Here is a 27,246-nt window from a genome sequence, read left to right as displayed (position 1 = left end):
TGTCTGCAGTGAGTGACCAGCAGGCACTGGTCAGTCTGTCTGCAGTGAGTGACCAGCGGGCACTGGTCAGTCTGTCTGCAGTGAGTGACCAGCGCACTGGTCAGTCTGCAGTCAGTGACCGCGCACTGGTCAGTCTGCAGTGAGTGACCAGCAGGCACTGGTCAGTCTGTCTGCAGTGAGTGACCAGCGGGCACTGGTCAGTCTGTCTGCAGTGAGTGACCAGCAGGCACTGGTCAGTCTGTCTGCAGTGAGTGACCAGCGGGCACTGGTCAGTCTGTCTGCAGTGAGTGACCAGCGGGCACTGGTCAGTCTGTCTGCAGTCAGTGACCAGCGGGCACTGGTCAGTCTGTCTGCAGTGAGTGACCAGCGGGCACTGGTCAGTCTGTCTGCAGTGAGTGACCAGCAGGCACTGGTCAGTCCGTCTGCAGTGAGTGACCAGCGGGCACTGGTCAGTCTGTCTGCAGTGAGTGACCAGCGGGCACTGGTCAGTCTGTCTGCAGTGAGTGACCAGCGGGCACTGGTCAGTCTGTCTGCAGTCAGTGACCAGCGGGCACTGGTCAGTCTGTCTGCAGTGAGTGACCAGCGGGCACTGGTCAGTCTGTCTGCAGTGAGTGACCAGCAGGCACTGGTCAGTCTGTCTGCAGTGAGTGACCAGCAGGCAGTGGTCAGTCTGTCTGCAGTCAGTGACCAGCAGGCAGTGGTCAGTCTGTCTGCAGTCAGTGACCAGCAGGCACTGGTCAGTCTGCAGTCAGTGACCAGCGGGCACTGGTCAGTCTGTCTGCAGTGAGTGACCAGCAGGCACTGGTCAGTCTGCAGTCAGTGACCAGCAGGCACTGGTCAGTCTCTCCAAACCCCACTGCAATCAGACCAAATCCAGGGGGACACCCCTAACTCAGCCAGGCAGGGCTGCCCCAACACCTTCAGTGGGACTAAAAACAAACCCAAACGGGAGAAGCAGAAAATGAATGCACAGGAAAGGAGAGCAAGGGAAATGCCTCCACAGGAATTAAGGGAGATGCAATTTGAAGACTTCCAAGGGCCAAAGATGAGTTTTGATGCCAAACAAGCCACTGAACCTGCCTGTGATCCTTCCCTGAGCACCAGGCTGGGACAAGAACTGTGGGGAAGGGTTGGGAGAGCCTTTCCTGGGAGTCACCCACCAGTTCATTGTCCCATCCCAGCTTAGCCCAGGCAGTCCCACCCTGCTTGTTTTTCTCTCTGCAGCCCACGGGGTTTGTGCTCTGGGCTGAGATTTGGGGCATTTGTGCTTGGTGCCAGCTGGGGCAGGAATTGTTTTGTGTCCCTGCTCTGTGCACAGAGCTCAGCATCCCTCATGTGAGCCCTCACACTAAAGCAGCCCAGAACTGAAAAACATAAACCCCAAAGCTGAGGCATCCATCACCTGCTCCAGGGCTGCCCAGCTCTGTCCCAGGCTGGATTCCAGGCTGGATTCCAGGCTGCCTCCCAACTCTCCATTCCATGTGCTGCTGGGGCACCCCAAGGCTGGCTGAGGAGGGATGAGGGAAGGGCAGATGCTGGAATGTTCCACCACGCTGCAGAATTGCTCAGGAAATTGCTCAGACAAATTAACTCCCTCATTTCTCCCTGCTTTCCAGGCCATCCAATCTCCCAGCCTGGGACATCAGCCACAGCCACTTCCCTCCCAATTACTCAGCTTCCAAGTGAAGCCTTCTGCTCTCACAGCACTTTGCTGAGATGGGAACTGATGTTCCCATTCCTTCCCTCTCTCCCAGATCCTGGTAGCTCCCAAATTAATTAGGGCATCATTGGGGCTTTATGGTTATTTTTCCTTTATGCTCCTGCTGCTGGAGACTCCAACAGAACCCCCAGAGCTACAAAACCTCACTGTAAAACAAATCCCAGGAGGATGTGCCCTGCCCTAAACAGAGTTCAGGACATCTCACTTCTCCTTTCTCCTTCAAAAACAAAATCTAAAACACACAAAATAACGATAAAACCTTAATTTTGCTCCCGTATAAAGAAAATAGTGATGCTTTAGACACATTACGTGAGGAAGATCAGGCAGAGGAATTATTTGCCAGAGATAAACAGCTGTACTTTGTAATATTTAGGTTCAAAATATACAAAATTAAGGATCTGAGGTCTAAATGATTTAAAGAAGCTGCTTTAATTTAACTGGCTGGCACATCCAGGCATTCCAAAGGAAATCCTTCACCTAAGGAAAGATCTCCTCAGAGAATCTCTGCAGGCACTGATGGAGCCCAAAGATGCAGCACAAAGCAGATCCTTTAAATGCCTTTTGGGCTGACCACTGAATTATTTGTTCCAAAAAAAAAAAAAAAAAGGCAATTTAAGCAAATCCAGAGATGTCCCACCACATGGGCAGCTGAGGTTCAAACAATGCATAAAATTGGAATTAAATACTCCACGGGCAGTGGCAATCAGAGCAGATGACACAAGTACCTACAGCACCTGGCAAACAGGAGAGCAGCACACCCAGGAGCTCTGCTGCAGCAGATTTTGCCCTTTTTTTAACAATCTTTACCCAAAACAGGGCTCACTCCGCCCCCTCAGCAGCACTGGAAGAATTCCTGCTTTCTGCTGCAATGTTCAATAGACACTCTGGGCTTGTTTTCTATTTTCTCACATATTTTTGAACATGCAAGCAACCAAAAAGCAAAGCTAATTAACTGGTTTTGCCATATCTAACACGAGAATTTTTATCGTTCCTTAATTAAGCAAACAGCGGATCAAAAGGTAGGGGCAGAACAGGATGTCAAAGAACTATAAAATCCCCTCTTTTTAGAACAGGAAAAACATTTAGATTCAGCAAGTTCTCCCTAGAAATATTGCTATAAAGTATTGATTTTTCACCAGGCTCAATTGACTGAAAAGTTGTTTGTATAGCAATATTGGCCGAGCCAATATAGTGGAACAATTTTGCTCCACACAGTAATCAAGTGTATTTCTAAAGTATAATTATACTGTCATAAAAATAAAGCTAAGATACCTCTTCTCCAAGCCATAAACCACTCGCAGCTGTAAAGAACCCAAATAAATGAAATCCATTTTCTAACTAAAAAAACCCCCATGTTTCCTAACTAAACCCAGCTTCCAAAGGGAAGCAGCCCACCTCCAGCCAGGGGGGAGCAGGAGGGCTGATCAATACCTCCATCTCAATAAACCATTCCAATGGAAGAGTTTTTCCATGGAAAAAAAAAGAGAGGCTGGGAGGTTTTTGCTCAGCCCCCTACGCCCCTGGAACACCGGGAATATTTCACTGCCATAATGGATATGAGGCAGGATAAAGAGCTCAGGGAAGAGAGGGGGGATTAAAACAACATAAAAAATACAAGGTAAAGATAACGAAAAGATGGAAGGGAGGGCGCAGGCAGGCTGGTGCTGAGCTGCACATCGATCCCCACACGGGCCAGAGAGGGAAAGTGCCCAAGCTCTGCAATTCATTGCACCTGACAAACGCTCATTGATTTACTGCAATAAAACACCCCCGGGCTGCTCCCCGTGCTGGGGCACTGCAGGATGGCAGGATCCAGTCTGATCCCTCAGCTCCTGCTGGGCCAGGGATGCTCTGCCAGCCTGGGAGAAATGGGAACTTCTTGGGAAAAGGGGATTGAGGGGGCTTTGCCACAGGGCTGGAGAGCTCTGGAGCCAGGCTGGGAATGCTCCCCTGGAGAAGGGAGGGATCCAGGGAATCCTCAGGGCCTGAAGGGGCTCCAGGAGAGCTGCAGAGGGAATGGGGACAAGGATGGAGGGACAGCACACAGGGAATGGCTTCAGAGGGGAAAAGGGGAGATTTGGATGGATGTTGGGAAGGAATTCCTGGCTGGGCTGGAATTCCCAGAGCAGCTGTGGCTGCCCCTGGATCATCCAAGGCCAGCTTGGAGCACTGTGGGACAGTGGGAGGTGTCCCTGCCATGGCAGGGCTGGGATGGGATAAACTGAGCTCCCTCCCAGCCCAAACCATTGGAGGATTCCATGATAATGTGAAAAATATCCACACACAAACCAGCACCCGTTCCCTGGAAAAGGCCGGAGTGACTCCTGTCCTGGAGACACCCCAAAGTCCCCAAAGCTGCTGACTTTAATTTAAATAACAGTGGGATAAAAAGGAACAGGAGCCACAGAAACACTTCCCTGACACAGGAGGGGCTCCTGCCTCTCCAGGTGACACTGTCCCTCCCCAGAGGGCAGGGAATTGTCACAGCCCCACTCCAGGCACATCAGGAACACAGGACGGTGCCACACAGGGCTTTTATCCCAATTCCACACCCTCAGAAGCACAGGATGGTGTCACACAGGGGTTTTATCCCAATTCCACACCCTCAGAAGCACAGGACGGTGTCACACAGGGCTTTTATCCCAGTTCCACACCCTCAGAAGCACAGGACGGTGTCACACAGGGCTTTTATCCCAATTCCACACCCTCAGGAACACAGGATGGTGTCACACAGGGTTCAGGGTTTTTATCCCAATTCCACACCCTCAGAAGCACAGGACGGTGTCACACAGGGTTTTATCCCAATTCCACACCCTCAGGAACACAGGACGGTGTCACACAGGGGTTTTATCCCAATTCCACGCCCTCAGAAGCACAGGACGGTGCCACACAGGGTTCAGGGTTTTTATCCCAATTCCACACCCTCAGAGACACAGGACGGTGTCACACAGGGGTTTTATCCCAATTCCACACCCTCAGAAACACAGGACGGTGTCACACAGGGGTTTTATCCCAATTCCACACCCTCAGGAACACAGGACGGTGTCACACAGGGTTTTTATCCCAATTCCACACCCTCAGAAGCACAGGACGGTGTCACACAGGGGTTTTATCCCAATTCCACACCCTCAGGAACACAGGACGGTGTCACACAGGGGTTTTATCCCAATTCCACACCCTCAGAAGCACAGGATGGTGTCACACAGGGGTTTTATCCCAATTCCACACCCTCAGAAGCACAGGACGGTGTCACACAGGGGTTTTATCCCAATTCCACACCCTCAGAAACACAGGATGGTGTCACACAGGGCTTTTATCCCAATTCCACACCCTCAGAAGCACAGGACGGTGTCACACAGGGTTTTTATCCCAATTCCACACCCTCAGGATCACAGGACGGTGTCACACAGGAACATCCAGCTTTTACCCCGATTCCCTTCTCTGCCTCTCCACCCAACACCAACAGTCTGAGCTCTAAAGCTCAACATTCATATCTCCCATAAAACCAGAAAACAGCACCATTTCCTCAACATCCTTCTCCAAGCAAAGCTTTCTGAAGCACCCTCCACCCCCAGGGCCACCCTGATTTCCAGAGTCCACCCCAAGGCTGCATTTCCCCTTGGAGGCTCTGGAATTCCATTTCCATCCAACCTTCAGCCAGGAGCTGTTTTGCAATGCTGGCAGCCAATTAGAAACCAAACTAAATGCACCGTGGCTTTTAAAACATTTTAGTGGAGGGGGAAAAATGTTAATATCAAAGTTAAAATGTCTAAGGTATAAACAAAACCCTAATGGGATGCTGGGTTACTGTATATGGTAAACAGCTCTCTGGAGGAAACCTTTATTGCTCCCTCAGGGCTTTCTGACAAAGTATGGATTTCTTAATTCCCACAGGAATATTTTTCATACCCCACTGCAGACTATTAAGTCCCAGATATTACATTCTGTAGTTTAAACTTTGCACGATGCACGAGCAGGAGTTTTCTCAACAGGAGAGTCCTATCTGTGATATTTTAATGTTTTTTTTACAGTATTAAAATTAACCCTGGCTGCAGGGCTGGAGCTTCTGCACTGAAATTTGGGGGAGTTGGTCAGGCTGGGAGGGAGGGAGAGCAGCAAAAGGGATGAAGGATTCTGATGGTGTCACCCCCAGTGAGCCAGCAGGAATTCCCAAATCCTGGATTCCAACCCAGGACATCCCAAATCCCACTGCCAACCCTCAACCCAGAATTAAACACCCCAGAATGGTTTAAAACTTTACACCGAGATTTTTCCCCTGCAGAGCAGCAAAGGGCCTGTCTGCACCACAAAACGTAACAAGCAAAAACGCCGTGAAATTTGAATTTTTGGGGCAGCTTAGAGGTGAAAACCCCACTCACTTGTAGACGGTGCCGCCGTTGCCGTGGCCGAGGATGTCTCGGTATCGAATGTCTTGTTCATTCATCTCCACAAGAAAGAAAGAAAAACAAAAGAGATGTCATGCCGGGGATGGAAATGTCAAGGAAAAGCAACTCCAGGCCATAAACAACAAGCAGTCTGGGTCATTTCAAGTTCAGCTGCAAGAACGAGAAGATCAATACAACATTTGCTGTCCAATTTATAAAAGACGATACCAAGGGACAAAGTGATGGAAAGTTTAATGACAATTTGTTTGCCTGGGTCATTTCATTAAAGTTTGATAAAAGGTGTCAAAATGGAATGATATAATATAGCTCAGGAGGGTCAGGGCAGTGCTGCTGAGAGGAAAAGGGGCTCCAGAGCAGCACATCAGCAGAGCCAAAGTTGGAGGTGAATGGGAACAGCCCTGGCAGCTGGAAAAGTTTTGGACCTAAAGAAAAATTTTAAAAAACCTAAAGCAAATTTTTTGTATCTAAAGAAAAACCGGCCTGGAACTCCAGTCCAAGTGGTTTTCCTTGAAACACACAGCAAATTCTTCTAGCTAAAGAAAAATCTTACAAAACCTAAAGCAAATTTCTGTATCTAAAGAAAAACTGTTAAAAATCTAAAGCAAATTTTTTGTATCTAAATAAAAATCAGCCTGAAACCCCAATCCAAGTGGTTTTCCTTAAAACACACAGCAAATTCTTCTATTTAAAGAAAAATCTTAAAAAATCTAAAGCAAATTTTTGTATCTAAAGAAAAATCAGCCTGGAATCCCAATCCAAGTGGTTTTCCTTGAGACACACAGCAAATTCTTCTATTTAAAGAAAAATCTTAAAAAATCTAAAGCAAATTTTTTGTATCTAAAGAAAAATCAGCCTGAAACCCCAATCCAAGTGATTTTCCTTGAAACACACAGCAAATTCTTATATCTAAAGAAAAATCTTAAAAAATCTAAAGCAAATTTTTGTATCTGAATAAAAATTGGCCTGGAACTCCAATCCAAGTGGTTTTCCTTGAAATACACAGCAAATTCTTTTATTTAAAGAAAAATCTTTAAAAATCTAAAGCAAATTTTTTGTATCTAAATAAAAATCAGCCTGGAACCCCAATCCAAGTGGTTTTCCTTAAAACACACAGCAAATTCTTGTATCTAAAGAAAAATTTTTAAAAATCTAAACCAAGTGTTTGTATCTAAATAAAAATCAGCCTGGAATCCCAATCCAAGTGATTTTCCTTGAGAAACACAGCAAATTCTTGTATCTAAAGAAAAATTTTTAAAAATCCAAAGGAAATTTTTGTATCTAAAGAAAAATCAGCCTGGAATCCCAATCCAAGTGATTTTCCTTGAGACACACAGCAAATTCTTCTATCTAAAGAAAAATTTAAAATCCAAAGGAAATTTTTGTATCTAAAGAAAAATCAGCCTGGAACCCCAATCCAAGGGATTTTCCTTGAGACACACAGCAAATTCTTCTAGCTAAAGAAAAATTTAAAAAAATCTAAACTAAGTGTTTGTATCTAAAGAAAAATTGGCCTGGAACCCCAATCCAAGTGATTTTCCTTGAAACACACAGCAAATTCTTCTATTTAAAGACAAATTTTTAAAAATTTAAAGCAAATTCTTGTATCTGAAGAAAAATTTTTAAAAATGTAAAGCAAATTTTTTGTATCTTGCATATTTATACTTTAAAAGAAATATTTTGAACAGAATTAATTCTGGGTTAAAAGCAATTTTCCAGAAAGATTCCCCTGTTACCTGATCGTTTTAAGTAGAAAATGTTTGAGCAAATCCTGCTTTGAAAAGATATTTTCCTAGGAAACATGAACTCATTTTCAGTAATTACTTGTATTTTAGAGGACACCAAGTTAAATATTTCACATGGCTTGGCCTGGCTGCTTAAAGATGTCATTTTTGTGAATTAACACAAGGGATGATAACAAGCTCAAATGTCCCAAAGAGTCAATACTCAGCATTTCTAATGACCACAAAATGAAATATTTTATTGATTTAAAAGAAATCGCAAGGGCAGAAATGATTAATCCAAAATTGATGGTTTTTCCTTTCACTACCTGAGCAAAAATTGTGGTTTCTCACTGGAATTGCTACACAGGGATGGGAAAACCTGAGTTGAGACAACTCAAAACAGAAGGTGATGATTTTATTATTTATTTGTAATTAAACCTGGGCCAGGTTCCTTAGGATGCCAAATTCCCAATTAATCCCGGTGGAACCAGGGTGGGTTATTGGAAATAAATGCCAAATTCCCAATTAATCCTGGTGAAACCAGGGTGGGTTTTGTGAATTATTAAAATCCAAATTCCCAATGAATCCCAGTGAAACCAGGGTGGGTTATTGGAAATAAATGCCAAATTCCCAATTAGTCATGGTGAAATCAGAGTGGGCTTTTTGGAAATTATTAAAAGATAAATGCCCAATTAATCCTGAAGAAAACAGGATTATGAGTAATTATTACAATTTTCTGTAGATTATTAAGAGCCCAATTCCCAATGAATTCTAATGAAATCAGGGTGGGTTTTTTGTGAATTATTAAGAACAAAATGCCCAATTAATCCTGATGAAATCAGGGTGGGTTTTTTGTAAATACTGTAAATTATTACAAGTCAAATTCCCAATGAATCCTGCTGAAACCAGGGCAGGATTTTTGTAAACAAACAGCCAAATTCCCAATTAATCCTGGTGAAATCAGGATTTTTTTTTGTAAATAAACAGCTCAATTCCCAATGAATCCTGGTGGAACCAGGGTGGTTTTTGTGAATAAATTTATTATTTTGTGAATAAATTTATTATTATTAAAATCCAAATTCCCAATGAATCCTGGTGGAACCAGGGTGGTTTTTGTGCATTATTAAAATCCAAATTCCCAATGAATCCTGGTGGAACCAGGGTGGTTTTTGTGAATTATTAAAATCCAAATTCCCAATGAATCCTGGTGAAACCAGGGTGGTTTTTGTGCATTATTAAAATCCAAATTCCCAATGAATCCTGGTGGAAGCAGGGTGGTTTTTGTGCATTATTAAAATCCAAATTCCCAGTGAATCCTGGTGGAAGCAGGGTGGTTTTTGTGCATTATTAAAATCCAAATTCCCAATGAATCCTGGTGGAACCAGGGTGGGTTTTTGTAAGTTATTAAGTGCCAAATTCCCAATTACTCCTGATGAAATCAAGGTGGGTTTTTTGTAAATATATAACAAAATTCCCAGTGAATCCTGGTGGAACCAGGGTGGTTTTTGTGCATTATTAAAATCCAAATTCCCAGTGAATCCTGGTGGAACCAGGGTGGGTTTTTGTGAATAAATAGTCAAATTCCCAATGAATCTTGGTGAAATCAGGGTGAGTTTTTGTAAATTATTAAGATCCAAATTCCCAATGAATCCTGGTGGGACCAGGGTGGGTTTTTTGTAAATATATAACAAAATTCCCAATGAATCCTGGTAAACTCAGGATGGGTTTTTGTGAATAAATAGTCAAATTCCCAATTAATCCTGGTGAAATCAGGATGGGGTTTTTGTAAATCAACAGCCAAATTCCCAATGAATCCTGGTGGAACCAGGGTGGGTTTTTTGTAAATATATAACAAAATTCCCAATGAATCCTGGTGAAACCAGGGTGGTTTTTGTGCATTATTAAAATCCAAATTCCCAATGAATCCTGGTAAAATCAGGGTGGGTTTTTGTGAATAAATAGTCAAATTCCCAATGAATCCTGGTGAAACCAGGGTGGTTTTTGTGCGTTATTAAAATCCAAATTCCCAATGAATCCTGGTGAAATCAGGGTGAGTTTTTGTAAGTTATTAAGTGCCAAATTCCCAATTACTCCTGACGAAATAGAGGTGGGTTTTTTGTAAATCTATAACAAAATTCCCAGTGAATCCTGGTGGAACCAGGGTGGTTTTTGTGAATAAATTTATTATTTTGTGAATAAATTTATTATTATTAAAATCCAAATTCCCAATGAATCCTGGTGAAACCAAGGTGGGTTTTTTGTAAATATATAATAAAATTCCCAATGAATCCTGGTGGAACCAGGGTGGTTTTTGTGCATTATTAAAATCCAAATTCCCAGTGAATCCTGGTGGAACCAGGGTGGTTTTTGTGCATTATTAAAATCCAAATTCCCAATGAATCCTGGTGGAACCAAGGTGGGTTTTTTGTAAATATATAACAAAATTCCCAATGAATCCTGGTGGAACCAGGGTGGGTTTTTTGTAAATAAATAGTCAAATTCCCAATGAATCCTGGTGGAACCAGGGTGGGTTTTGTGCATTATTAAAATCCAAATTCCCAGTGAACCCTGGTGGAACCAGGGTGGTTTTTGTGCATTATTAAAATCCAAATTCCCAGTGAATCCTGGTGAAACCAGGGTGGTTTTTGTGAATTATAATAAAATTCCCAGTGAATCCTGGTGGAACCAGGGTGGTTTTTGTGCATTCTGAGAGCCCAGGGAGGAGCTCTGGCAAACCCCCTTTGCAGGGAGGCTCTCGTGCAGCTCCTTATGAACTGCTGACACTCTATCAATGCTGAATCAATTGGTGGCATTTACCCTGAGTGACAGAAAAGAAATAAATATTTATATCGCATCACCTCTATCAATGAGGCCGGGCAGAAAGCTATTTCTGACCTGTCAATATTTGATTATCTTGAAGAATCACGTCCCCTTCTTTTAATGATTAATATGAATTCCTTATTAAAGCTAAATGGAAACTACTGGGGGAATATCATTAGGGATGCCTCCAAGCAGGAACTGCCAAAAAATAATCAAAAATAATGACCCAGGCCACGCTTAAGCAATGGTTAAGTGTGACTTAATCCCCCCAAAATGAACAAAAGTTAAAGTTTCACCCAGGAACCCATCACCGAAATTCTGCAGAACACAAATGAAATCATTTCCTCTCAACAAAAAGCAAATCCACTCCCATCAGGCTGACTAAAAAGTAGTATTAAAACTAAATTATTTATTCATTTTTAGTGGGTTTCAGTAACATTGTTAATATCAGGAGGAGGTTATTAATCCTTATTTTTTTAAATTTGGTTTAAGGATAAAACTTCATTCTTATTTTCTTTTTAGTGGGTTTTAAGTAACAATTCCAATATCATAAGTAGTACCTAATTTTAATTTTTTTTTTTGTGAGTTTAACTTACATTTTTCATATAGTAAGAAGAGGCACTCAATCCTTATTTTCCTCTATTTTTCAGTGGGATTAATTAACATTTTTAATACCATAAGAACAGGCACTTAATCCTTATTTTATTTTTTTTATTTCAGTGAGTTTAAGTAATATTTTTAGTACCACAAGAAGAATTTGGTTTTAAAATTCGACACCCCAGGGAAGAAATCTGCGAATCTCTTCAGGGCACCCCAACCCCTTGTTCTCTGTGGTTCAGAACAAATAAAATGCCAAATTCAGCCAACCACAAAGAGATTTTACTCTAAAATAAATCACTTTAAAATAAATCAGTAACATCAGAGAGCACCACCCTGATTTACAGGTTCTGCTGCTACTCCAGAATCTCAAGGCACCAAGGGAAATACATTACTTACCTGGGAATTCTGGAATATTAAAAAAAAATTTAAAACTATCAGGAATATATTAATAACTAATATAAAATAATATTAAAATAGTTTTTTAAAGTATCAGGAATTTGAGAACACTGATCTCAGCCTAAAATCCCCATTTCCAGCTGTATCCAGGGATTCAGCAGCGCTGGGCTCACGTTTTGGATGGGGAAAATCTCATTTTTGGAGGGAGAAAAAACCTAATTTCTGCAGGAAAAAGCCTCATTTTTGGAGGGGGAAAATCTCATTTTTGGAGAGGGAAAATCATCTCATTTTTGGAGGGGGAAAAACCTCATTTCTGCAGGGAAAAAAACCTCATTTTTGGAGGCGGAAAAAAAAATGGTTTTTTTTTAATTTATGTATTATATTTATATAATATATAATATATTATATAATGTATAATACATAAATAGAATATATATAATATATATATTCTATTTTTATATATATAATATATATCCATATAATATATAAATAGGATATATAATGTGTGTTGTTTTAATATATTTTATATTTGGTTTTATAAATATAAAATAAATATAAACAAACTATATTTTATAATTTAATTTTTATTAATTTATATAATATATTTCTATATTAAAATATATAATTTTTATATTTTTATATTATATAATTATATAATTCAACGCATTTTTATTTATTTTTATATTTTGAATCTATATGTTTATGCTTATTTATATTAATATATAATGAATACAGATAATATATTTTAATTATATTTTTTGTTGCATATAAATAAAACCTTATAAAAATAAAATTTATTTTACGGTAAATTGTAAAATCATTTATTGCTATTCCAACTAAACTAACAGCTATAGCCTGTGGAGCTCCCATGAGAAATGAACTCCAAGAGTGAAAATCAGTTTACAAAACAACCTATTCTTGTGAAAAAAACCTGCAAAAACAAGAGTTTTATCCCAAAATACTCTGTAATGGAAATATGTAAACTACCCAGAAATAGAGCCATTGAATAAACACACACACTGGCAATGAGATGAATTTCAGCAGATTGTTAATCAACCCATGCACGGCACCTTCTAAAATTCCTGTAAATATAAACTTCATTCTTTATTACATATTCCTGTAAATATAAACTTCATTCTTTATTACATATTCCTGTAAATATAAACTTCATTCTTTATTACACCCTTTTAACCAAACCACACACCTATAATCTTAATTTTATCAATTAATTTTGGAAGCTTTCTCCACACTCTCAGGTGCAATGCAGGGCTCTCTTGGGGGTCAGAGTTTGTCAGTGCAGAAAGTCCAAAATTCCCACTAACCAGGGTCCTGACAATACACTAAGTAAATAAAAAATTAACTATTCCAGACCAAAATCCAGGTATTTAATCCCATTTCCATCTCCGATTGAGGCTGACCATGAGCAGCTCCCTCCAGTTACCCAGCACTGACTGAGGGGCCTCCATCCATTTGGAGCTAAAGCTGATTTTGAGAATTTACTGACACAAATTTCTGTGCCAATAAAAGCAAACCAGGACCCTGAACGCTCCCATGACCCCCAGTTTTGGGTTAAAAAAATCCCATTTCAGCTGCAGGAGCCCCAGCCAAAGCACCCACCTGGCCATTGGCAAGGATCTTCTTCAGCTCTGCAGAGGACTTCTTCAAGCTGGAAAAGGAAAAAACAACAAATTAAAGCAATTCTTTTTATTATTAAAACCATTATTTTATTATAAAGCAATTATTTTAAATATTTCACTCAGACAAAGTGAGGAACAAGGGGAGTTTGTGGTTTGATATTCTGAGATTAAACTTGAAGGGAAGGTGTGGTGAGAGCAGCAATGAACAGTTCAAAAAATAATAATAATTTTAAAAAATCAATGTATTTTCCACCTTTCAGCTGGCTTAGGGACACAAGCTATTGCTCACCAGCTCCAAGAGGGAAATTTGAAATAAATTTGGGTGTTTGACCCCAGCTCTCAAAACACCAAACCAAAACAACAAAACTCACTTTATTTGTTCCCTTTGCTTTTCCAGGGGAATCTACCCCCAAATCAATACAACAAAACTCATTTTAATTTCTTCCCTTTGCTTTTCCAGGAGAATCCACCCCCAAACCAACAAAAGAAAACTCATTTTAATTTCTTCCCTTTGCTTTTGCAGGAGAATCCATCCCCAAACCAACAAAACTCACTTTATTTTTTCCCTTTGCTTTTCCAGGGGAATCTACCCACAAACCAACAAAACAAAACTCACTTTATTTTAATCCTTTTGCTTTTCCAAGAGAATTCACCCCCAAACCAACACAACAAAACTCACTTTATTTGTTCCCTTTGCTTTTCCAGGGCAATCTACCCCCAAACCAATACAACAAAATTCCCTTTAATTTCTTCCCTTTCCTTTTCCAGGAGAATCCATCCCCAAATCAACAAAACTCACATTATTTTTTCCCTCTGCTTTTCCAGGAGAATCTACCCCAAATCAACAAAACAAAACTCACTTTATTTGTTCCCTTTCCTTTTCCAGGGGAATCCACCCACAAACCAACAAAACAAAACTCATACTGATTTTTTCCCTCTGCTTTTCCAGGAGAATCCACCCCAAAACCAATACAACAAAATTCACTTGAATTTCTTCCCTTTGCTTTTCCAAGAGAATTCACCCCCAAACCAAAACAACAAAACTCACTTTAATTTAATCCCTTTCCTTTTCCAGGAGAATCCCCACCCAAACCAATAGAACAAAATTCACTTTAATTTTCTCCATGGGAACCTCACCAATCCCCAGCTCTCAGCCTGGTGAGTTAAAGGGTGAAACCTTTCATGCCCTCAAACTCCTCAGAATCTCACAGCCCAAAATCTCCCAAAATCCTGGTTTTTCCTTTAATGCCCTCAAACTCCTCAGAATCTCACGCCCAAAATCTCCCAAAATCTCCCAAAATCCTGGTTTTTCCTTTAATGCCCTCAAACTCCTCAGAATCTCACAGCCCAAAATCTCCCAAAATCTCCCAAAATCCTGGTTTTTCCTTTAATGCCCTCAAACTCCTCAGAATCTCACAGCCCAAAATCTCCCAAAATCCTGGTTTTTCCTTTAATGCCCTCAAACTCCTCAGAATCTCACAGCCCAAAATCTCCCAAAATCCTGGTTTTTCCTTTAATGCCCTCAAACTCCTCAGAATCTCACAGCCCAAACTCCTCCAAAATCTCCCAAAATCCTGATTTTTCCTTTAATGCCTCAAACTCCTCAGAATTTCGCAGCCCAAAATCTCCCAAAATCTCCCAAAATCTCCCAAAATCTTGGTTTCTCCTTTAATGCCCTCAAACTCCTCAGAATCTCACAGCCAAAATCTCCCAAAATCTTGGTTTTTCCTTTAATGCCCTCAAACTCCTCAGAATCTCACAGCCCAAACTCCTCCAAAATCTCCCAAAACCTCCCAAAATCCTGGTTTTTCCTTTAATGCCCTCAATCTCCTCAGAATCTCACAGCCCAAACTCCTCCAAAATCTCCCAAAATCCTGGTTTTTCCTTTAATGCCCTCAAACTCCTCAGAATCTCACAGCCCAAAATCTCCCAAAATCTCCCAAAACCTCCAAAATCCTGGTTTTTCCTTTAATGCCCTCAAACTCTTCAGAATCTCACAGCCCAAAATCTCCCAAAATCCTGGTTTTTCCTTTAATGCCCTCAAACTCCTCAGAATCTCGCAGCCCAAAATCTCCCAAAATCCTGGTTTTTCCTTTAATGCCCTCAATCTCCTCAGAATCTCGCAGCCCAAAATCTCCCAAAATCTTGGTTTTTCCTTTCATGCCCTCAAACTCCTCAGAATCTCACAGCCCAAAATCTCCCAAAATCCTGGTTTTTCCTTTAATGCCCTCAAACTCCTCAGAATCTCACAGCCCAAACTCCTCCAAAATCTCCCAAAATCTCCCAAAATCCTGGTTTTTCCTTTAATGCCCTCAAACTCCTCAGAATCTCACAGCCCAAACTCCTCCAAAATCTCCCAAAATCTCCCAAAATCCTGGTTTTTCCTTTAATGCCCTCAAACTCCTCAGAATCTCACAGCCCAAACTCCTCCAAAATCTCCCAAAATCCTGATTTTTCCCCTCCTTTCCTCACAAACTCTGCTCCCTGGAGCTTCAGCACAACAAATTGCCAGGGCAGCAACGTCTGCAAAACTTCATCTCAAAGGGACGTTCTGCTCTTATTACTGAAGTTAAAAAAAAAAGAAAAAAAAAAAAAGAAAAAAGTACAAAATAATATATTCTTGAAAGGGCTGCGCACGTGTCTTGATCACAGATCATTATTAACAGGAACAGTGAAAACACAGATTTCAGATTTGGTGGCTTTGTTCTTTAATAGGCCTCTTGTTCCCACGACTGCTTTAAAGAAAAATTAAGTTTTCCAAGGAAACATAAGTTGATCTTGTCATCTTTCATGACTAACAATTTGTGAACATGAAACAAAGAGAGACTTTCAATTACTTCAAAAACAAAACTCCTGGTGCAGAGGGGTTTTGGAAAAGGAATGGCAATTAACCACCAGATAAGGTGACAAGAATCTTCTAGAAGCTTCATTTTCAATGCACTTGAAGAACAAGCTCAAAGTACAGGAGGAACTGAGAGGAAGCAGCAGCAGTGACAGAAAAATCAGCTTTATTTAGCTCAGCCTGGGGGGCTGCAGAGCACACAGATATTCTGATTTATTCTCTTTCCATTGCAGAGTTTTGGGATGGGATTGAATGTTTCCCCAGCGATGGGGAAAACTTTACCAGGGTGGGATTTTTTAAAATCTCCACAATTCCAGAGCCACCAAAGGGAGCAGCAAATTGGGATTGCTTGGTTTGGATGGGGTTTGCAGTGGGGAAAAACCCCAGTTCTGCTGCTGGAATCTCCCACAAAAAAATGGGATTTGTGGGAGTGTCCCAGCCTCAGGACAGGCCCCCAAAATTCACCAAATTCCAAACGTGCCCAAAGCACCACAAAAGTGCCCCTCTGACCACATTAATCTGTGCTAATTCACCCAAAACATTCCTTTTTCCTTCCTTTTTCCCAGGGAGAAAAGGGAGCAGGATGCGGATGCACAGATAAATGGAATATTGTGTGCTTGTTAGAATAACAGAATAATTTAGGCTGAAAGGAGCCCCCAGAGAATTCTATTCCCATGGCTCAGTTATGCTCTTTAGGAAGAAGATGGAGCCAGACCCTCCTTATTTCTTTTTAAGGATACAGAAGGGGTTTTTGTAGGTTTTTACCATCAGGATTATGACTTCCTGCAACAATTCATGTAATAAAAAGGAGTTTATCCTCCAGCATTTGTAAAACAAATAGAAAAAAATAACAGAGAATGAGTTCTCTTGCATTTTAAGACCTTCACATGAATTTTCAAATTAGGGCTGGGATGTAAAAAGCAAGATAAGGGGGATGGACCCCAAAGCTTGGCTGGAACTGTAGGAAACAGGCACTTAAAGCATTTTTTGGAAATCCTACCCCACCCTAACAAACCTACATAAGTTTATTATTTGGGTTATTTATTGGTACAAACCTATGAATGGGAATCAAGCTTTCAAATCAAGGAGTCCTGGAAATTGCACCTCAGTGCTTTTTAAATTTAGAGCCACCAGCAAATCCTCATTTCGCCAGCAGCAAACCCTGATTTCTCCTCAAACACAAATCAAACCCTCATTTCTTCCAGGAATTCCCACCAATCTCTCATTTCTGCAATAGCAAACACTAATTTCTCTCTGAAATTCTCAGCAATCCCTCATCTCTCCACCAGCAAACCCCCATTCCTCCTGAAACACCCAGCAAACCCCAATTTCTCGCTGAAAAACCCGTAAAATCCTTATTTCTCCACCAGCAAACCCTAATTTCCTCTTGAAACACCAATCAAACCCCAACTTCTCCCTGAAACCTCCATCAAACCCCAATTTCTCCATCACCAAACCCCAATTTCTCCTGAGACACCCATCAAACCCCATTTCCCCACCAGCTAACCCTTATTTCCTCCTGAAACACCCATCAAACCCTAATTTCTTTCTGAACTTCTCAGCAATCTCCCATTTCTCCACCAATTTCCCTGAAACACCCAGAAAACCCTGATTTTTCCAGCAGCAAACCCCAATTTCTCCCTGAAACACCCATCAAACCCCAATTTCTCCATCATCAAACCCCAATTTCTCCCAAAAACACCCCCAAACCCCAATTTCTCCCTGAAACACCCACCAAACCCCAATTTCTCCATCATCAAACCCCAATTTCTCCCTGAAACACCCAACAAACCCCAATTTCTCCCTGAAACACCCAACAAACCCCAATTTCTCCACCATCAAACCCCAATTTCTCCCTGAAACACCCAACAAACCCCAATTTCTCCCTCAAACACCCAACCCCAATTTCTCCCTCAGACACCCAACAAACCCCAACTCCCCACCATCAAACCCCAATTTCTCCCTCAAACATCCCCCAAACCCCAATTTCTCCCTGAAACACCCAAAAACCCCAATTTCTCCACCAAACCCCAATTTCTCCATCATCAAACCCCAATTTCTCCCTCAAACACCCAACAAACCCCAACTCCCCACCATCAAACCCCAATTTCTCCCTGAAACACTCAACAAACCCAATTTCCCCCTGAAACACCCAACAAACCTCAATTTCTCCATGAAACACCCAGAAAACCCCAACTCCCCACCATCAAACCCCAATTTCTCCTGAAACTCCCCCCAAACCCCAATTTCTCCATCATCAAACCCCAATTTCTCCCTGAAACACCCAAAAACCCCAACTTCTCCATGAAACACCCAGAAAACCCCAACTCCCCACCATCAAACCCCAATTTCTCCCTGAAACATCCCCCAAACCCCAATTTCTCCACCATCAAACCCCAATTTCTCCACCATCTAACCCCATTTTCTCCCTGAAACACCCAACAAACCCCAATTTCTCCATCATCAAACCCCAATTTCTCCCTGAGACACCCAACAAACCCCATTTCCCCACCAGCTAACCCTTATTTCCTCCTGAAACACCCAGAAAACCCCAATTTCTCCCAAAACACCCCCCAAATCCCAACTTCTCCCTGAAACCTCCATCAAACCCCAATTTCTCCATCACCAAACCCCAATTTCTCCTGAGACACCCATCAAACCCCATTTCCCCACCAGCTAACCCTTATTTCCTCCTGAAACACCCATCAAACCCTAATTTCTTTCTGAACTTCTCAGCAATCTCCCATTTCTCCACCAATTTCCCTGAAACACCCAGAAAACCCTGATTTTTCCAGCAGCAAACCCCAATTTCTCCCTGAAACACCCAACAATCCCCAATTTCTCCACCATCAAACCCCAATTTCCCCACCCCCAATCCCCAATTTCTCCCTCAAACACCCAACAAACCCCAATTTCTCCATCAGTAAACCCCAATTTCTCCCTGTAACACCCACCAAACCCCAATTTCTCCATCATCAAACCCCAATTTCTCCCTGAAACACCCAGCAAACCCCAATTTCTCCATCATTAAACCCCAATTTCTCCCTGAAACACCCACCAAACCCCAATTTCTCCATCATCAAACCCCAATTTCTCCCTGAAACACCCAACAAACCCCAACTTCTCCCTGAAACACCCCCCAAACCCCAATTTCTCCATCATCAAACCCCAATTTCTCCCTGAAACACCCCACAAACCCCAACTTCTCCCTGAAACACCCAGCAAACCCCAATTTCTCCATCATCAAACCCCAATTTCTCCATCATCAAACCCCAATTTCTCCCTGAAACACCCAACCCCAATTTCTCCCTCAGACACCCAACAAACCCCAATTTCTCCACCATCAAACCCCAATTTCTCCCTGAAACACCCAACAAACCCCAACTTCTCCCTCAAACACCCAAAAACCCCAATTTCTCCATCATCAAACCCCAATTTCTCCCTGAAACATTCCCCAAACCCCAATTTCTCCCTGAAACACCCAACAAACCCCAATTTCTCCCTGAAACTCCCCCCAATCCCCAATTTCTCCATCATCAAACCCCAATTTCTCCCTGAAACACCCAGCAAACCCCAATTTCTCCATCATCAAACCCCAATTTCTCCCTGTAACACCACTCAATCCCAAATTTCCCCAGCACCCCTCACTTCCCCAGCACAAACCCACAGGGAGCATCCCCACCAGCAGCACCCATGGGAGCCCCGCCAGAATCCCACCCAAGCCCAGCACCCCCAGAGCCAGCAGGGTGTGGGGCTCAGCTCTGGCTCCCAAAAAAAGGGAATTCAGGAGGAAAAAGGCAAAAGGAAAAAGGCAAAAGGCAAAAGGGGCTCACCTGTTGCTGGGCAGGGCCTCTGAGGCGCCGCTGCCGGCCCCGGCCCCGGCCCGCGTGTTCACCTGCAGGAAAAAGGGAAAGAGAGGAGCCTGAGCTCAGCCCTGCCCAGGGACACGCTGCTAATTAACCTGTAATTTGCCACGGAGCCCTCGTCAGCCTGGCAAGGTTAATGAGCTGCTTGCCAGGCACGCTGCTGGCTGAGGGGGGATGTGGGTTAGCAGGCCGCGGCCTTCCGCTAAGGATGCGCCAAGAAATTGGGGGATCTTGGGGGAGAAATTCAAGATTTGTTCTCATTTTAAACACTCAAAAATCACTTAATGCACTCATAGGCTCCTCCATGTGATTGTAGGAGCAATAAGGAATTAAAAATCTAAAATAATCCCCCACTGTGGTGCCTTCCACAATTGGATAAATGACTGAAATCACAGAATGAGGTGGGGGTTTAAAAGCTTTGAAGTAGTGGCAGCCAGCAGTTGATAAATGAACTACTAAAATTGAAGAACGTGATTAGCAGAGGTTAAAAACAAAAAGGCAAACACATTTTTAACAAAACCACGCATATAAATATAGATGTATAAATACAGACATATAAATATAGATATCACAGCCAACATTTTGCAGATGAATCCTTCTCCCACCCTCGCCAAAGGAAAAAAAAAAAAAAATCAGAATTAAAAAAAAAAAAATCTGCTTGTCAGAGCTCAAGAAAGTGCAGTTTTATTTGACATTTCAATAAGTGGAACACAGCATTACAAATCCATCTAACTTTCCTGAAACAATTATTGAAATTCGTACCTTGAGGCCATGTATGTTCCGTTTCCCAGGAGGTTTGCAGGCTGAAACAGTAATTGACTAAATTGTAGAACACATCAGGGCCATTTACAAATTTGCTCAAAATGAATCTTTTCAAAAGAAATGAGGGTGACACCAAAATTAGCAGAGAGAAATGATTGAAAAGTGCCTGGCGAGACCCAGAGTGGGAATTACAGCCCAGGATTTTTAACTTGCAGGAGTGAGCATTTATAAATGCTGAGAGCTTCCTGACACCGTGCCATGGAAATTCTAATTCCTGCTCAAAATATAGCACAGCCCAGAGAACCCCTGGAAATTCTCATTTCTGCTCCAAACACAACCCAGAGAACCCTTGGAAATTCTAATTCCTGCTCAAAATATAGCACAGCCCAGAGAACCCCTGGAAATTCTCATTTCTGCTCAAAATATAGCACAACCCAGAGAACCCCTGGAAATTCTAATTCCTGCTCAAAATATAGCACAACCCAGAGAACCCCTGGAAATTCTAATTCCTGCTCAAAATATAGCACAACCCAGAGAACCCTTGGAAATTCTAATTCCTGCTCAAAATATATGTACACCACATACAGATGTTTATTTTTAATGAACCTATTAAAAATAGAGAAAACATCAACTTTTTCCCCCCTTGAAGATCTTTTTATTACGAATAAATAAAGCAGAGCCCAGGTAACACAGGTTGGCACGTGGAAATGTGCTCCTGACAGGGTTTTTATGGAATACAGGAGTTTTTGGGAGCAGGAACTGAGGCTCCCTCAGAAGTCAGAGAGGCAGAAAAGGAAAAGAACTCCAAGGATTTGCAAAGGAATCCCTTGAAAGGGAAGAAGTGGAAATCAGAGGCAGAAAAGCTGCAGGTGCTGCTGGGGCTTTCAAGGGGGGCTACAAGGGCACAGGAGAAAAGGGCTGCCAAAATTTGGGATGTTCATTAGAGAGGCAGGACAAGGAGACAGGGAAGGGGAAAAAATTTTAAAAAAGAGAGCAAGAAAGCAGGAAAAAAAAAAAAAGAGCAGGAGAGCAGATTTTGTGATTTTGTTGGGTATTTCAGAGCAGCTGCAGAGCTCAGGGGTGGTTTGAAGGATCTAACCCAGGAAAAAGGGGTTTTAAGGGGGAGGTTTGGGAAGATGAAACAAAACCTGAGCTCTGGAGCGTTTGGAGGGAGTGGGGAGGAGGAAATGCAGCAGAGCCAGAGCTGAGGATCTGGAGGGGATTGAAGCTGGGGCAGAACTGAGACAATTCCCAATTCTGCCCAGCCAGAGATCATCCAGGAGACAGCAGCAGGAACAGCAATTCCCAGGGCTGGCTCTCCACGAATGAGCCAAAGGGAGAATTTTAAATCCCAAAATGTCCTTTTAACCCCAGGGTGGGTGAGGTGTGAGCAGCTCCTGGCAGCATTCCCTGGGACTGGGTGTTTACAGGGAAATGCAAAGAGTTAAAGGAAAATTCCAAGATTTTCCAGCCTGCTGGGATCATCCAGATTCTCTGAGCCACAAGAGGAGGATCCAGGGAATCCTCAGAGCTTTGGCAGGGCCTGAAGGGGCTCCAGGAGAGCTGGGGAGGGACTGGGACAAGGCATGGAGGGACAGGACACAGGGAATGGCTTAAATGGGATAGGGCAGGGATGGATATTGGGATATTGGGATGGAATTCCCAGAGCAGCTGGGGCTGCCCCTGGATCCCTGCAATGTCCCAGGCCAGGCTGGACAGGGCTGGGAGCAGCCTGGGACAGTGGGAGGTGTCCCTGCCATGGAATGGGATGGGATCCATGGGATGGGACTGGACGGGATCCATGGGATTGGAATGGGATGAGATAGGATGGGATGGGATGGGATCCATGGGATGGGATGGGATGGGATGGGATCCATGGGATGGGATGGGATGGGATCCATGGGATGGGATGGGATGGGATGGGATCCATGGGATGGGAATGGGGATGAAATGGAATCATTAATATTGGATGGGATGGGATCCATGGGATAGGATGGGATCCATGGGATGGGACTGGACAGGATCCATGGGACGGGATGGGATCCATGGGGATGAAATGGAATCATTAATATTGGATGGGATAGGATCCATGGGATGGGATGAAATGGAATAATTGATATTGGATGGGATCCATGGGATGGGATCAGTGGGATGGGATCCATGGGATGAAATGGAATCATTGATATTGGATGGGATGGGATCCATGGGATGGGATGGGATCCATGGGGATGAAATGGAATCATTAATATTGGATGGGATCCATAGGATCCATGGGATGGGATCCATAGGATGGAGATGGGATAGGATCCATGGGATGGGATGAAATGGAATCATTAATATTGGTTGGGATGGCATGAAATCCATGGGATGGGATTGGACAGGATCCATGGGATTTCAGGTCCTTCCCACCCAAACCATTCCAGGATTCCATGATCCATGCCTGGGAAGGGGCAGGAGACCCCTCCCTCTCTTTGCCAATTTTCCATAAATCCCAATTTCCCCCATTGCCCCCAAATTCCTGTCCCCTTTGAAGGGAGCCCCAGGAATCCCCCCCAGCCTCTTGGCAGAGCTCGTTAGCAGGGCTTGAGGAGGCTCCTGTTAATTGCCCAATTCAAACTTCAGAGAGTTGTAAGTAATGCAAGTGTGGAATGTTTAATTGGGAGCCTCGCAGTATGATTATTTGTGTAATATCTGTTAAGTGAGGGGAGTTTAATTTTTAATTATTTCAATTAATTTATTGCTGGGAGATTTACTTGGAGAATTTCAACCTTCTCAGTTCCATCAATTAAGAGGCAGAGACTCAGAGCCTGGCCACTGAGAGCTGAATGAATTATGTAATGCTTTCTAAGGAGGCTTTTTCCAGCCATTCCTGGAGCTCAGGGAGAGCATTCCCAAAAAAACCCTCCCGAGCTGCCTGTGGATTTCTGTCAGCTTGGAGATGACCTATTTTTGAACAGCCTCAGTCCACAGCATTGATTACATCTGTCCCTGTTCAGAATTATTGAAGTGCTGGTGAATATCTGGGCATATAGAAATAATAATTATAAATAAATAAATGCCCAAATTTCAGACAAAAACTTGTCCTGGCTGGAGCTGCAGTGGTGACAGGGACACTCCCCAGCCTGGCAGGCTGATTAATGACATCAAAACAGCTCTAAAAAGCCCAATTTTCATCAGCATCCAAGCCTTCAGTTATTCATCTGCTTTGCTTGGAAAGAACCATCACCAGCGAGTTCTTTAAATGTACTTAAATATGTACTCTGCAAACCTCGTTAGTCTAATTTACTCCAGGAAATTAGCTGCTTTCTATGCAATAAATGCACTTTTCTCCACACTCCCCACAAGAATGAATTCCTCTCTCCAAATTAAGAGCTAAACACGATGCTCTGTGCATTTCAACCTCCCCAAAAGGTGCCAGGAGCTGTTCCAGGCTGGGGTTGGGATTTGCTCAGCTTTACCTCGTGGGTAGATCTGCAGAGGCTCTATCAATTGTCCATTCACTTGCTGCTCCATCACAGTGGAGTAATACTGCAAAAAAAAACCAAAAAAAAAGAGATGAGTCAGTAACCCAGGAGTGGTAAAAGCACTTATGGATTGTGTAATTCTGTGTATTTTCATTTTCTCTGCGATCGCCAGGGTGCAGATCAGCCTTCAGAGGGTTCCTGTCCATCTGCAGCGCTCCCAAAAAAAGGAATTTATAACAGGGAGCTGTGGGGCCACAGGGATCTGCTGGAGAGCTGGGGATGCTGCAGCAGGTGAGGAAATCAGACATTCACAGCAGTCAATATTGCAAATGCAATATTTGCAATATTCCATGCTGTAAATTTGCTCCTCCAGCAAATGCAGCAGCTGGAGGAGCCAGGAAAACCAAACACGGCCACAAAGCCTTGGTGCAAATAAAACCTAAATATCCCCTAAATTACCCCAAAACCGGGCACTTTGAAAACTCCAAGGGAATCCCTAAATTACCCCAAAACCAGGCACTTTGAAAACTCCAAGGGAACCCCAAAGGGATCTGGAATTCCGGGCAGTGATGCAGGATCAGCACAGAGGATCCCAAAGCTGAGACCCCAAAAATTCCCTGCAGACACCCCGAGACACTGAGCAGGAGCTGCTGCAGCGATCCAGGGATGTTTGTTGGTTAAAAACCCCTCAGAACGGGCAAAAAGGGCTGGGAAAGAGCTGAGAGCATCCAAACCCAGCAGGATGCTTGGGCTGGGAGAGCTGGGAATGTTCTCCTGGAGAAGGGAAGGATCAGGGAATGTTCTCCTGGAGAAGGGAAGGATCAGGGAGAGCCCAGAGATCCTAAAGGAGAGCTGGGAATGTTCTCCTGGAGAAGGGAAGGATCAGGGAATGCTCAGAGATCCTAAAGGAGAGCTGGGAATGTTCTCCTGGAGAAGGGAAGGATCAGGGAATGCTCAGAGACCCTAAAGGAGAGCTGGGAATGTTCTCCTGGAGAAGGGAAGGATCAGGGAATGCTCAGAGATCCTAAAGGAGAGCAGGGAATGTTCTCCTGGAGAAGGGAAGGATCAGGGAGAGCCCAGAGATCCTAAAGGAGAGCTGGGAATGTTCTCCTGGAGAAGGGAAGGATCAGGGAGAGCCCAGAGATCCTAAAGGAGAGCTGGGAATGTTCTCCTGGAGAAGGGAAGGATCCAGGGAACGTTCAGAGACCCTAAAGGAGAGCTGGGAATGTTCTCCTGGAGAAGGGAAGGATCCAGGGAACGTTCAGAGATCCTAAAGGAGAGCTGGGAATGTTCTCCTGGAGAAGGGAAGGATCAGGGAATGCTCAGAGACCCTAAAGGAGAGCTGGGAATGTTCTCCTGGAGAAGGGAAGGATCAGGGAATGCTCAGAGACCCTAAAGGAGAGCTGGGAATGTTCTCCTGGAGAAGGGAAGGATCAGGGAATGCTCAGAGACCCTAAAGGAGAGCTGGAAAGGGACGGGACAGGACACAGGGAATGGCTTCAGACTGGAAAAGTGGCCATTGAGATGGATTTTGGGAAGGAATTCCTGGCCTTGGGCTGCCCCTGGATCCCTGGGATATCCAAGGCCAGGCTGGGGTGTTGGAAGCTGTTCCCTGCCCATGGGATGAGCTTTCAACTTTGGAATTCCCACTTCACCAAGAGAATTCCAGGAGCTGCAGACACCCCCACACGGAATGAACGGGGGGGACAGAACCATTCCTGATCCATCCCTGGAATTACCAACTGGAATAAACCCACCTGAGAGCGGCTCCTGCCCCCCAAAAACCACAACAGAGCGGGAGGGAGAGGGAGGAAAAGCCTCTCCATTACTCACCAGCGATGACAAGTAAATGAAATATCAATCATGTAAGCTGTCAACCTTTTGGGACAGCAATAACTGTTAACAAGTAGTCTGGAAAAATTGTCTGGAAATGGCTTGTCCTCCACAGGCCAGCGCCAGGTTTCCGTGGAAAATGAAGATGCCAGTGGCTGTTTGGAACATTGTTCAGGTATTCTTTGTAATGGGAAATTTGCCACTTATTGATCCACAGCGTGTAGCCCTTGCTTTCAGAGAGCTGCAAGCAACTTTCCAATCAGTGGCTGTCAAAAAAATTACTGCCTTTTTATACAGATACAAGGCAACAGCTCCAGAGCAGCTCCTTAATTAACTGCACTGCCCGGCCCTGAAAAAATCCCATTTACAGCCCCCAACATCGGCCTGATCCAAAGCATTGCTGCAGCATCCCAGGGAATTCCAGACCTCAATTAAGGTCCTGTCAAATTCATAAAGGAAAGAACCTAAAGGGAAGGTTTCAAATTATTCAAAATAATTCCAAATAAATATTGAAATTACTCCGAATAAGTAGCAAAATGACCCCAAATAAATAGCAAAATGACTCCAAATAAACATCAAAATTACTCCAAATAAACATCAAAATTACTCCAAAAAAAATCAAAATTACTCCAAATAAACATCAAAATTACTCCAAATATCAAAATTACTCCAAATAAATATCAAAATTACTCCAAATAAACATCAAAATTACTCCAAATAAATATCAAAATTACTCCAAATAAAAATCAAAATTACTCCAAAAAAAAATCAAAATTACTCCAAATAAAAAAAATCAAAATTACTCCAAATAAATCAAAATTACCCCAAATACTAAAATGACCCCAAATATCTTCCCAGTTATAATATGTTCATATCTTCCCAGTTATAATATGTTCCAAAATCTCAGGGAATTGGTTTTTTCTCCATAAACTGAAAAAAAATCCACTTTATTTCCATTTTCGAGAACACCTGCAGCACATCAGAATTCCCTGAAACGCTTTCCCAGCCGGCCAATGCTCCCAGTATTTGTTGCAGGCCTCAGAGTGAGATTTCTCTTCCCCAGGATTCCCAATGAATCCATTTCCCAGGCTCACAACATTTATTTCCTGGCAAACACATCCCAAAACGGAGCCCAGAGCACGCGAGGAAGTTCAACCATCAAATAAAAAATTAGTTTAA

The 27,246-nt window shown here is 42.9% G+C and overlaps 1 protein-coding gene across 1 annotated transcript in view; it reads right to left on the bottom strand.

Annotated features, from left to right (window-relative positions):
- The window catches only part of MAP2K5 (mitogen-activated protein kinase kinase 5), a 138,197-nt gene that overhangs the window by 96,621 nt on the left and 14,330 nt on the right, over positions 1 to 27,246 (bottom strand). Inside the window, exons 4-8 of the mRNA XM_064722149.1 lie at positions 24,229 to 24,298; positions 20,771 to 20,811; positions 19,976 to 20,037; positions 13,281 to 13,329; positions 6,100 to 6,164 (exon numbers count right to left, since the gene is read on the bottom strand). Of these exons, the coding sequence (XP_064578219.1) occupies positions 6,100 to 6,164; positions 13,281 to 13,329; positions 19,976 to 20,037; positions 20,771 to 20,811; positions 24,229 to 24,298 (287 nt within the window). The remainder of the gene's footprint in view (positions 1 to 6,099; positions 6,165 to 13,280; positions 13,330 to 19,975; positions 20,038 to 20,770; positions 20,812 to 24,228; positions 24,299 to 27,246) is intronic.

Source organism: Zonotrichia leucophrys, chromosome 10 (assembly GCF_028769735.1).
Source record: "Zonotrichia leucophrys gambelii isolate GWCS_2022_RI chromosome 10, RI_Zleu_2.0, whole genome shotgun sequence".
NCBI classification, from domain to species: domain Eukaryota; kingdom Metazoa; phylum Chordata; class Aves; order Passeriformes; family Passerellidae; genus Zonotrichia; species Zonotrichia leucophrys.
The sequence above is the reverse complement of the archived record's forward strand: the minus strand, read 5'-3'. Positions and strand labels throughout refer to the sequence as shown.